Source organism: Rhinoderma darwinii, chromosome 11, assembly GCF_050947455.1.
Source record: "Rhinoderma darwinii isolate aRhiDar2 chromosome 11, aRhiDar2.hap1, whole genome shotgun sequence".
In the NCBI taxonomy this organism is placed as follows: domain Eukaryota; kingdom Metazoa; phylum Chordata; class Amphibia; order Anura; family Rhinodermatidae; genus Rhinoderma; species Rhinoderma darwinii.
In genome coordinates this window covers 83,559,465-83,571,314 of record NC_134697.1, presented here as the reverse complement: position 1 = coordinate 83,571,314, position 11,850 = coordinate 83,559,465, and the positions used below count along the sequence as shown (strand labels likewise).

General features: G+C 43.5%; 1 protein-coding gene across 1 annotated transcript in view; it reads left to right on the top strand.

Annotated features, from left to right (window-relative positions):
• Nucleotides 1–11,046, top strand: part of TMEM132A (transmembrane protein 132A) — a 43,778-nt gene extending 32,732 nt beyond the window's left edge. Inside the window, exon 11 of the mRNA XM_075841866.1 lies at nt 9,251–11,046. Coding sequence (XP_075697981.1) covers nt 9,251–10,408 — 1,158 coding nt within the window. The 3' untranslated portion in view covers nt 10,409–11,046. The remainder of the gene's footprint in view (nt 1–9,250) is intronic.
• The last annotated feature ends 804 nt before the right edge of the window (nt 11,047–11,850 follow it).

Sequence of the window (11,850 nt, the reverse complement as noted above, 5' to 3'; positions counted from 1 at the left end):
ATTCTTAGCGCAGCCCGGCCTCCTGTCATAACGTTTCATCCCATGTGACTGCTGCAGCGGTCACATGGTCTACAGCGTCATCCCAGGAGGCTGGGCTACGTTCAGAAGAGAGAGATGCGTCACCAGGACTACGGCCGGGGCAAGTCTAAACATTTTTTTCCCTGCAGGATTCCCGCAGCGGACACGCCTCACCAAACCTGCGCCACTATTTGGTGCGGTTTTGCTGGCGGAATTCCCTGCGGCTACCGGGGCGGATAAGCTGTGTAGTTTTACTCAGCGTATCCGCCTAGTGTGTCCCTTATGATGTCGCTCCTGGAGCTGCTGCCGCTCTCTAAATAGGCAGTTGGTTCAGTAGAATTTGGAATTTTTTTTTTTTGTGAACCAGCTTAAAAAAATACAAAACTTTTGTGTTCGGGCCTGTTCACATCACCGTTCGCTTCCGTTCCGGGGTTCCGTCTGAGGTTTCTGTCGGGTGAACCCCACAACGGAAAGTGAAAGTGATAGCACAGCTTCCGTTTCCATCACCATTAGCGCAGTCGACTGCGCTATTGATTCCGTCCGAAAACCAGCCGGAATGGTGACGAACGGAAACCATTAGCGATGTTTGCGTCACCATTGAGATCAATGGTGACTGAAACGGAAGCTGTGCTGTCACTTTCACTTTCCGTTGCGGGGTTCACCCGACAGAAACCTCAGACGGAACCCCGGAGCGGTGGTTCGTCACCATTCCGGCTGGTTTTCGGACGGAATCAATGGCGCAGTCGACTGCGCTAATGGTGATGGAAACGGAAGCTGTGCTATCACTTTCACTTTCCGTTGCGGGGTTCACCCGACAGAAACCTCAGACGGAACCCCGGAGCGGAAGCGAACAGTGATGTGAACAGGCCCGAACACAAAAGTTTTGTATTTTTTTAAGCTGGTTCACAAAAAAAAATAATTCCAAATTCTACTGAACCAACTGCCTATTTAGAGAGCGGCAGCAGCTCCAGGAGCGACATCATAAGGGACACACTAGGCGGATATGCTGAGTAAAACTACACAGCTTATCCCGGGAGCCGCAGGGAATTCCGCCAGCAAAACCGCACCAAATAGTGGCGCAGGTTTGGTGAGGCGCGTCCGCTGCGGGAATCCTGCAGGGAAAAAAAAGTTTAGACTTGCCAGGGCCGTAGTCCTGGTGACGCATCTCTCTCTTCTGAACGTAGCCCCGCCTCCTGGGATGACGCTGTAGACCGTGTGACCGCTGCAGCAGTCACATGGTATGAAACGTCATGACAGGAGGCGGGGCTGCGCTAAGAATAGAGGATCGCGTCACCAGGACTACGGCCGGGGCAAGTCTAAACTTTATCAATTTAAAAAAGTACCTTTTTTTTCTTCTCTTTTGTGATTTTTGCGGCAGAACCGCAGCATTTCCGCAACAGAGGAGCAGCGATTCCACAGAATACATTGACACGCTGCGGCTTCAAAAGCCACACGGCAGGTCCATTTTTTTTGCAGCGTGTGAATGGGATTAGTTCACATCTCATCCACTCCGCTGCGACTGTGATACGCTGCGGATTTTCCACAATAAAATGTGTTGCATAAAATCCGCAGTGTTCATGCCTAGTGTGTTCCTACCCTAAGGCCGGATTTACACAAGCGTGTGCTTTTTGCACGCGCAAAAAACGTGGCGTTTTGCGCATGCAAAAGGTCCATAACCGCTCCGTGTGTCAGCAGCGTATGATGCGCGGCTGCGTGATTTTCGCGCAGCCGCCATCATTATGACACTCTGTTTGTAGGTTTGCAGCACGTGGTGCTTTTCTGTTTTCATCCATAGTTTATACGGCTGCGGGAGTGCTGGGCGTGATTTTCACGCACCCATTGTCTTCAATGGGTGCGTGATGCGCGAACAATGCACAAATATCGGACATGTCGTGAGTTTTACACAGCGGACACACGCTGCGTGAAAATCACTGACAGTCCGCACGACCGCATAGAGTAACATAGGTCCGTGCGAGGCGCGTGAAAATCACACACGTTGCACGGACGTATTACACGTTCGTCTGAATAAGCCCTAACAATAAGGCCCAGTTCACAGAGTTTTTGGACCTTGATATTGACTCGGACACTGCGTCAGAATCAGCACCAAACAACTTCCAAAACCGCCTCCCATTGATTTAATCTGAAATCAATGGGAGCCAGTTGCGGAAAAAAGAAAAAGCAGCACGTCCTTTCTTGCCGCGGTTCCGCCTCTGACCTGCCATCGAAATCAATGGGAGGCAGAAAATGCTGCGTTTTTTGTCTGCTGTCCTCAATCGCCGTGAGCAAAAAACGCAGCAAAAAAACGCGGCAAGATAGTGTGGGCAGGTCAAAATCTGCCTCAAAATTCTTTAAGGAATTTTGAGGCAGATTTTTTTTTGCCTGCAAAATACTGTGTGAACAGGGCCATACATAAACAACACTTTGAGATAATTTACTCACTGTCAGAAGAGCTGCTCCCACTCCAGTCCTCTTCCGGCGATGTCTTCCAGGGGAGGTCTTCGGTCCAGACGTCCAGTCCTTCACCTCCAGCCAGGCTCCAGGTAAGTTTTGTCCATGTGTGTCCGCGGGTGCGCGCGCTTCGTTCGCGGGCGGTCTCCAATGCGGGCGTTCGTGGATGCGCGCTCGCGAATGCGCACGCGCTGGAGTTTCCTTGTGCGCGCGATCGGGTGCGCGCGCGCGGGCGGACGGTTTGACGGCCCCCCATGACGAGGGGAGGGGGCCCGCAGCAGCAGCTCACGACATTCTTTTGGTGAAAAAAACGGGCCCCATTGCAGGGGCCCGTTTTTTCCTACCAAAAGAATGTCGAGGCAGTTGCCGGGCCCCCCTTTCAATTAGGTTTGGCCGGGCCCCTCACACCACTACCCCTAATAGCCCCCTTATGGCGGCCCTGTGTGTGTGTGTGTGTAGGGGTGTGTGTGTAGGGTTGTCTGTCTGTGTGTGTGTAGGGGTGTGTGTGTGTAGGGGTGTGTGTGTGTGTGTGTGTAGGGGTGTGTGTGTGTGTGTGTGTAGGGGTGTGTGTGTATATGTATGTAGGGGTGTGTGTGTATTTGTAGGGGTGTGTATATGTATGCGTGGGCCAACATCTGCTATATTTGTTACAATCCAGGCTGGAAGGTCAACCTGGCGAGCTGAATATATATATATATATTGATATATATAGATGTTGGCCTAATCCAAATGTCACGTTTCCATAGTGGACAGGCGACGTTTCGAGTAATTTTCAAGGCTTGACAATGACTCTATGGTAGATTCGAAACGTCGCCTGCCCACTATGGGTGAATAAAACGTAACATTTGGAGTTCCGCTCTCTCTTTTCTATATATATCAAATAAAAAGAAGGCTGATTTCAAGACGAAAATACAAGAGTGAGGAATATAAAGGGGGGGGGGAGGTAGGTACAGGTCCATTTGAATTTTAGGTCCTATAGTAGGTGTATTCAGTATTGGATATTTAACCCCTTCCCGCTCCTGGACGTACTATTAGGTCATGGCAGCTGTATCGTTCGCGCTCCATGACCTAATAGTACGTCTCGGGAGTAACGGCCGTTTCGGCCGTCCTCCCGACACATACAGGAGCTGTGACAGCTGCTGTCTCGTACAGCAGCTGTCACAGCTCCTACAGCAGGGACCGATCGCTGTGTACCCGCTGATTAACCCCTTAAAAGCCGCGTTCTATAGAGATCGCGGCTTTTTAGGGGTTAAGCTGCCATCGCCGGCCTGCTACACGATAGCGGCCGGCGATGGTGACTATGGCAACCGGACACCAAACAATGGCGTCCACCTATGCCATAGACGGAAGCCTAGTGGGTCCTGACAACGTCAGTATTAAAAGTAAAAATCCCCCTTTTTACCTGATCAGTCATTTATTATTAATAAAAATATATAAACAAACAAATAAACTATACATAATTGGTATCGCCGCGTCCGTAACGGCCTGAACTACAAAATTATTTAGTTATTTATCCCGCGCGGTGAACGCCGTAAAATAAAATAATAAACCGAACCACAATCACAATTGTTTGGTCACTTCACCTCCCAAAAAATGGAATAAAAAGAGATCAAAAAGTCGCATGTACCTAAAAATGGTACTGATGGAAACTACAGTTCGTTACGCAAAAAATAAGTCCTCGCACGGCTTTATTGATTGAAAAATAAAAAAGTTCTGGCGCTTAGAATAAGGTAACGCAAAAAGTGAATGATTTTTTCCAAAAAGTATTTTATTGTGCAAACGCCATAAGACATAAAAAAAAACCTATAAACATCTGGTATCGCCGTAATCGTATCGCCCCGCAGAATAAAGTGAATGTCATTTATAGCGCACGGTGAACGCTGTAAAAAAAATAGAATAAAAAAACAATAGTAGAATTACTGTTTTTTAGTCACCACGCCACCTAAAAATAGAATAAAAACTGATCAAAAAGCCGCATGCACCCCAAAAAAACTACAATGGATTCCTCAAGGGGTCTAGTTTCCAAATTGGGGTCACTTTTGGGGGGTTTCCAATGTTTTGGCACCACAAGTCTCTTCAAACCGGACATGGTGCCTAATAAAAAAGAGGCCTCAAAATCCACTAGGTGCTCCTTTACTTCGGAGGCCGGCGCTTCAGTCCATTACCGCACATGTGGGATATTTCTAAAAACTGCAGAATCTGGGCAATAAGTATTAAGTTGTGTTTCTCTGATAAATCCTTTTGTGTTATAAAAAAAATGGTATAAAGGGGATTTTCTGACAAAAATTTTTTTTACATTTAACCTCTACTTTGCTCTAAATTCCTGTGAAACACCTAAAGGGTTCATAAACTTTCTAAATGCTGTTTTGTGAATACTTTGAGGGGTCTAGTTTCTAAAAGGGGGTGTTTGATGGGGGTTTCTAATATATGGGCCCCTCAAAGCAACTTCAGAACTGAACTGGAACCTAAAAAAATAAATAAATGAGGCAATACTTCGCTTCTTACATTATACTGATAATGAGCCGTGCCCACCCCGAGATGACCCCAGTTTTGACCGTTTGTATAAACGGAGACTCCTATTAGACCGTTTCAGTGCCCGGTTTTCCCAAGCATTCCGCGAGTACCTGCCGGGTAAGAGGGCAAGGTATGGCGTGAAGATGTATAAGCTGTGCGAGAGTGCATCAGGGTATACCTACAGGTTTAGGATGTATGAAGGAAAGGCCACCCCCAAACCAGACTGCATCCTGGACTACAATAGGTACATGGGAGGGATGGACTTGTCAGATCAAATCCTGAAGCCCTACAGCGCCATGCGGTGTGGTATAAGAAGCTGGCCGTGCACATCATACAGATGGCATTGTACAATGCGTACGTGCTACGTCGATGTGCAGGCCAGACGGGAACTTTCTTGGAATTTCAAGAGGTGATTATCAAGAACCTAATCTTTAGGGACCAAGAAGGGGGGGCACCCAGTACTTCTGGAAGCGGGGCCACACGCATCGTACAAGGGCAAAACTTTCCAGGAGAAGTTCCCCAAACTGGCAAGAAGGGAAAAAGTCAAAAGAGGTGCAAAGTCTGCTATAAGAGGGCGATAAGGGATGACACAATAAGGGATGACACAATATATCAAAGTGACACGTGTCCCGAATAACCAGAGCTCTGTATGAAAGAGTGTTTTAAAATTTATCATACATCCCTTGGTTTATAATTTACCCCAATTTTACTTACCCTGATGCACTCCGCACAGCTTATCCCCCCTCATCTTTCCCCTCTGAGCCCTGCTGTGTGCCCAGGCAGCTGATAACAGCCACATGTAGGGTATTGCCGTACACGGGAGAACCCACATTACAGTTTATGGGGTGTAGGTCTCCAGTCAAAATGCTCACTACACCTCTAGATGAATGCCTTAAGGGTGTAGTTTTTAAAACGGGGTCACTTCTTGCGGGTTTCAACTGTACTGGTACCTCAGGGGCTTCTGCATACATGACTTCGCACTAGAAAATCCCCAGTAGGCCAAATGGTGGTCCTTTCCTTCTGAGCCCTCCCATGGGCCCAAACGGCAGTTTATCACCACAAATGGGGTATTGCGGCACTCAGGAGAAATTGGGCAACAGAATGGGGTATTTTGTTTCTTGTGAAAATAAGAAATTTTCAGCGAAAACGACATATTATTTGAAAAAAATAATTTTGTTTTCATTCCCAGCCCAATTCAAATAAGTTCTGTGAAAAAACTATGGGGTCAAAATGGTCACAACACCCATAAATGAATTCCTTGAGGGGTGTAGTTTCCAAAATGGGGTCATTTGTGGTGGGTTTCCATTGCTTTGATACCTCTGGGGCTCTGCAAATGCGACATGGCACCCGAAAACCAATCCAGGAAAATCTGGACTCCAAAGAACACACAGCGCTCTTTTCCTTCTGAGCCCTCCCATGGACCCAAACGGCAGTTTATCACCACAAATGGGGTATTGCCACACTAAAGACAAATTGGGCAACAAAATGGGGTATTTTGTTCCCTGTGAAAATAAGAAATTTTGATCACAAATGACATTTTATTGGAAAAAATGAAATTTTTTTCATTTCACAGCCCAATTCAAATACGTGCTGTGAAAAAACTGTGCGGTCAAAATGGTAACAACAACCATAAATGAATTCCTTGATGGGTGTAGTTTCCAAAATGGGGTCACTTTTGGGGGATTCCTACTGTTTTAGCACCTCAACACCTTTTCAAACCTGGCATTCTGCCTAAAATATATTCTAATAAAAAATGCACTAGGTGCTTCTTTGCTTCTGGGGCTTGTGTTTTATTCCATGAGCGCACTAGAGCCACATGTGGGACATTTCTAAAAACTGCAGAATCTGGACAATACATATTTAGTAGTGTTTCTCTGGTAAAACTTTCCGTGTTACACAAAAAAAATTGAAAAAAATTGAAATTCAGCAAGAAAAATGAAATTTGCAAATTTCACCTCCACTTTGCTTTAATTCCTGTGAAATGCCTGAAGGGTTAAAAAACTTTCTAAATGCTGTTTTGAATACTTTGAGGAGTCTAGTTTTTAAAATGGGGTGTCTTATCAGGGTTTCTAATACATAGGCCCCTCAAAGCCACTTCAGAACTGAACAGGTACCTTAAAAAAAAGGCTTTTGAAATTTTCTTAAAAATATGAGAAATTGCTGTTTATGTTCTAAGCCTTGTAACGTCCAAGAAAAATAAAATAATGTTCAAAAAATGATGCCAATCTAAAGTAGACATATGGGAAGTGTGAACTAGTAACTATTTTGGGTGGTATAACCGTCTGTTTTACAAGCAGATGCACTTAAATTCTGAAAAATTCTATTTTTTCTAAATTTTCTCTACATTTTGCAATTTTTCACCAATAAGCACTGAATATATCGACCAAATTTTACCACGAACATGAAGCCCAATGTGTCACGAGAAAACAATCTCAGAATCGCTTGGGTAGGTTTAAGCATTCCGACGTTATTACCACATAAAGTGAAATATGTCAGATTTGAAAAATGGGCTCTGAGCCTTAAGGCCAAAACTAGGCTGCGTCCTTAAAGGGAACCTGTCACCAGCATTTCACCTATTGAACTTTACTTCTCCCTCACTGGCCGCTGCTATAAAAAGTTCATTGCCGTTATCCCCGCTCCTAAACTCCTCCTCCGACTGTAAATAACGGTCTGCAAACGTTTTGCGCCTTTTATCGTAATTATGCGGTGTCCCTTTGTGCGCAAACACCAAAAGAGGACATCAATGCACAAGCGCAGGATTTTGTGTGCTGGGGGAAGGTGAGGAGCTGTCAATCAAAAGTAAGGAGGCGGGGTAAACTCGGAAAGACTTGAGGAATGAAGATGACTCTTTCCAAACGAAGATTTGACTCTTTTCAAATGAAGATCTGACTCTTTTCTGCTCATTAGCATACTGTGTGGGAACACTAAAAAGCTAAATACTAAAGCTACAGAGCCGACTAAGAAGATAATTATAGGTTATATAGAAATGATTTTTCACCCACTACCACCAGGTATAGTCGGTTTAATAGGTGAAATGCTGGTGACAGGTTCCCTTTAAAGAGTCTCTGTCACCACATTATAAGTGTCCTATCTCCTATATGTAATGCTTTTTTATTTGAAAAAACTATCTTTTTTTCACAACGTTAGGAGCGATTTAAGTTTATGCTAATGAGCTTTCTTAATGCCCAAGTGGGCGTACTTTTACTTTCGACCAAGTGGGCGTTGTACAGAAAAGATTCAGAAGTGTCAGGATTCTGAGTACACATGACGTCCAGGCTGGATTTCATGTGTATTCATTATCAGGACACTAGTAATGTTAGGGCTTGTGTATGAGGCTGCACATAGTGATATAACTATATCGCTAGTGCAGTGTAAATGAATGGAGAGGAGTGCATGATGCCGATTGGTCAGCGTCATGCACTCCTCTGTACAACGCCCACTTGGTCGAAAGTAAAAGTACGCCCACTTGGGCATTAAGAAAGCTCATTAGCATAAACCAAAATCGCTCCTAACGTTGTGAAAAAAGATTTTTTAAATAAAAAGCATTACTGTGACCTACATTACAGCGCCCATCTCCTTATGTAGGAGACAGGGCACTTATAATGTGGTGACAAAGTCTCTTAAGGGGTTAAGAAGAGGTTAAGAAGACACTGCATTATCAGGACACTGCAGTAACGTTAATCTCTGTGTATGTGGCTGCACATCGCTGCTGTGTAAATTAATGGAGAGGAGTGTATGACGCTGACTGGTCACTGATTGGTCAGCGTCATACACGTAAACACACCCAGTTAAAAACACAATACACGCCCAGCTGGACATAACGAAAAAAAAAACGCCCAGTTGTCCATTTCAAACCTCATTTGCATATATATAAAATAGCTCATAACTTGGCCAAAAATGAACATTACAAAAAAAACACGTTACTATTACCTACATTGCAGCGCCGATCACATGCAATAGGAGATAGGGATTTCAGAATCTGGTGACAGAGCCTCTTTAACCCCTTAAGCCGCTCCATTATATAATATAAAGCAAAATTACATGAAGGAATCCTTAAGTGTAAAGTGCTAAATGACATTCGCCAAAAATGCCAGGTTACTACTTTCAGAAGATATACTGGTGGGGGGTTATGAAATGATTTTTATTTTTTTATTTTATAATTTTACATTTTAATTTAATATTTTAGAAGTATGACAATTATTCTGACCGCACAATGGTTAAAGGTATGAAGATTGATATTGTTTTCCTTTTTTGTTTGTTTTTCTTCTAGGAGGCTATTCTATCTGTCTGGCTACTTTTCAGTGATATGTCCGTCGCTCCGATAACCATCTATAATCCTCAAGAGCTGTCTTTGTCTATTGTGTCCTCTGATTCTTCTGTTCTGTCTGTTGGTCGTGCCGTGATATCCGCAAACTACTGGTCCATGCCGGTATTAATATATGAAAATCCAGGTGAAGGACCTCTACTGCGCATGTCTCTTTTCTTGCCTGAGAGATGTAAAGAAAAGGAAACCACGGGTCTGCTCAGTGCTGGGTATATCAGAGTTACATTTCCAAGGAATGGGACAAAAGGTGATGAACATCCTGATCGAGACATAATACAAGGGGATACCGTCCTACTCACCAGGGATGGGGACGTTATCTCAAGTGCCAACAATGTTATTCCAGGAACCAGTGATATAATCCTTAGGAGTGATGATACTACGATGGAAGATGATCAATCTTATTCGGGTGTTGATGACATTGTTACAACACGGTGGGGAATACCGGGCTTAGAAGAAGGACTCTATGGACTTCTTGCCATATTCTCTCTTCTTACTCTTCTGTTCTTTTTTAGCTGTTTGGCTTTTATAAGAAGGCAGAGGAAAAAATCAGCACATGAGGGCCCTGGTAATCCCGAGGCCCCAAACTGGGTATGGTTAGAAGGGTCGAATGCTGATGGACCAAAATCCCAAGGAGCAGTGGCCGAGGAAGAGGGGGAAAGAGGGCAGTGGGACGCCAGGAACTTGGGTTCTCAAAGTCTGACCAGTACTTTCCATCCTGTAAGAAATTGCCATGAGGCTGAGACTAATGGTGAATGTCACTCTGATGCCAGCTTATTCTCTACGTCTACAAATAATTCGAAGGCTTATTTAGAAGCGAAACGATCGGAAGTTATGTCCTTTAAAACAACAACAACTACTACTACTCCAGGAGAAAAAAGAAATGAGAGAGCACCTAATGATCCTAATGTGCAGTCTATTTTGGTGGCTAGTGAGGAGGACATTGTTTGGGTATGTAAGGATATGGGTATGAGAGAACCTCAAGAAATCCTGAGCTACATGGAAAGGATCCGAGCTGAAACTCCTCATCAGGATGGTATTAAAAAAGAAGGACTAAGGGGTAGGGGAATGGATCTAGTGGGAGCAAGAGTAAGAAAAATCACTTAGTCACAAACAAAAATTATTGCGGTAAAAGAGCCGATGAGGAACAAAAGCTTAAGGTTTCCATTTGGGGAAAATCTACGGGCCTCGTGTAGCAATATCCATATTGTATTATATAAATCAGTGCTATATAAGACATAAGAGAATGAGGCATCAGGACCCACATTATCTCTTGTTCAAAGGATGAGATTTTAAATCCGGTGATCTTCACATATTATAGACGTCCAATCGACAATCTTAATAGAACGTAAGATTGAAATCGGGAAATCTTGTTATGGAGCGTTTATTTAAAGAAGAAAACTAGTTATAACGTCGGGTAGGGTAAGATACAAGGTAAGATATAGCACAGACCAGTCACTTTGTTCAATAATAAGATTTTACTTTGTGTACCTCCAGAGTTTCTGCATTCTCCTCTTCGTTTAGAAGTTTACATGGTTGGAGAACGCTGCAGCTCGGGGAATACACTTTATACATTGTACAGATTTCACTATGTATTAAAGTTTAACACCTTGACCCTATGATGATGTGACGGTACGTCATAATGGGTGAGGAGAAAACTGGAGTGTCACACTCACGGGCTGAGCTCGCTCCATATGTTGCCGGTGTTACCTGTTTATTACAAAGGACACCCTTGTCTAATGGTATTGCTGTGTGTGGTATTAGTGATCTAACGATCGTATGTTCAAGTCCCCTAGAGGGACTAACAAAAAATAAATAAAAGTCAAAATACAATAAATAGTCTAACACTAAAAAGAAATTAACTTAATAAAAAAACCTTTTCTTATTTTTAAATAAAATATAAAAAGTTAAACAAAATTGGTATTGATGCGTCCGTTAAAGGCCGAACTATTAGAATATACCCTTATTTATACCACACGGAGAACACCGTAAAAAATAAAGTCTGCATTACTATTTTTTGGTCACCTCACCTCCCCCCAAATGTAGAAAATGTGATCAAAAAGTCATATGTACCCCAAAATGGTGCCAATAAAAACCTTCAGCTCGCCCCACAAAAAAAATAAACCCTCACACAGCTCAGTCGATGTAGACATAAAAAAGTTATGGGTATCAGAATATGGCGACACAGAACACTTTTTAATGAATTTGGTTTTATTTAGTAAAAGCTGTAAAACCGAAAAAAAAACCTGTATACACTATATGGACAAAATTATTTGGACACCTACACATTACACCTATGGGAGTTTTTATGACATCCCATTCTAAATCTGTAGGCATTTATTATGGAGTTGGTTCCCCTTTGCAGCCAAAACCGCTTCCACTCTTCTGGGAAGACTTTCTACAAGATTTTGGAGTTTGTCTGTGGGAATTTCTGCCCATTCGTTAAGAAGAGCATTTGTGAGGTCAGACATTGATGTTGGAGGAGAGGCCTGGCTCGTAATCTCCATTCTAGTTCATCACAAAGGTGTTCGATGTGTTTAAGATCATGG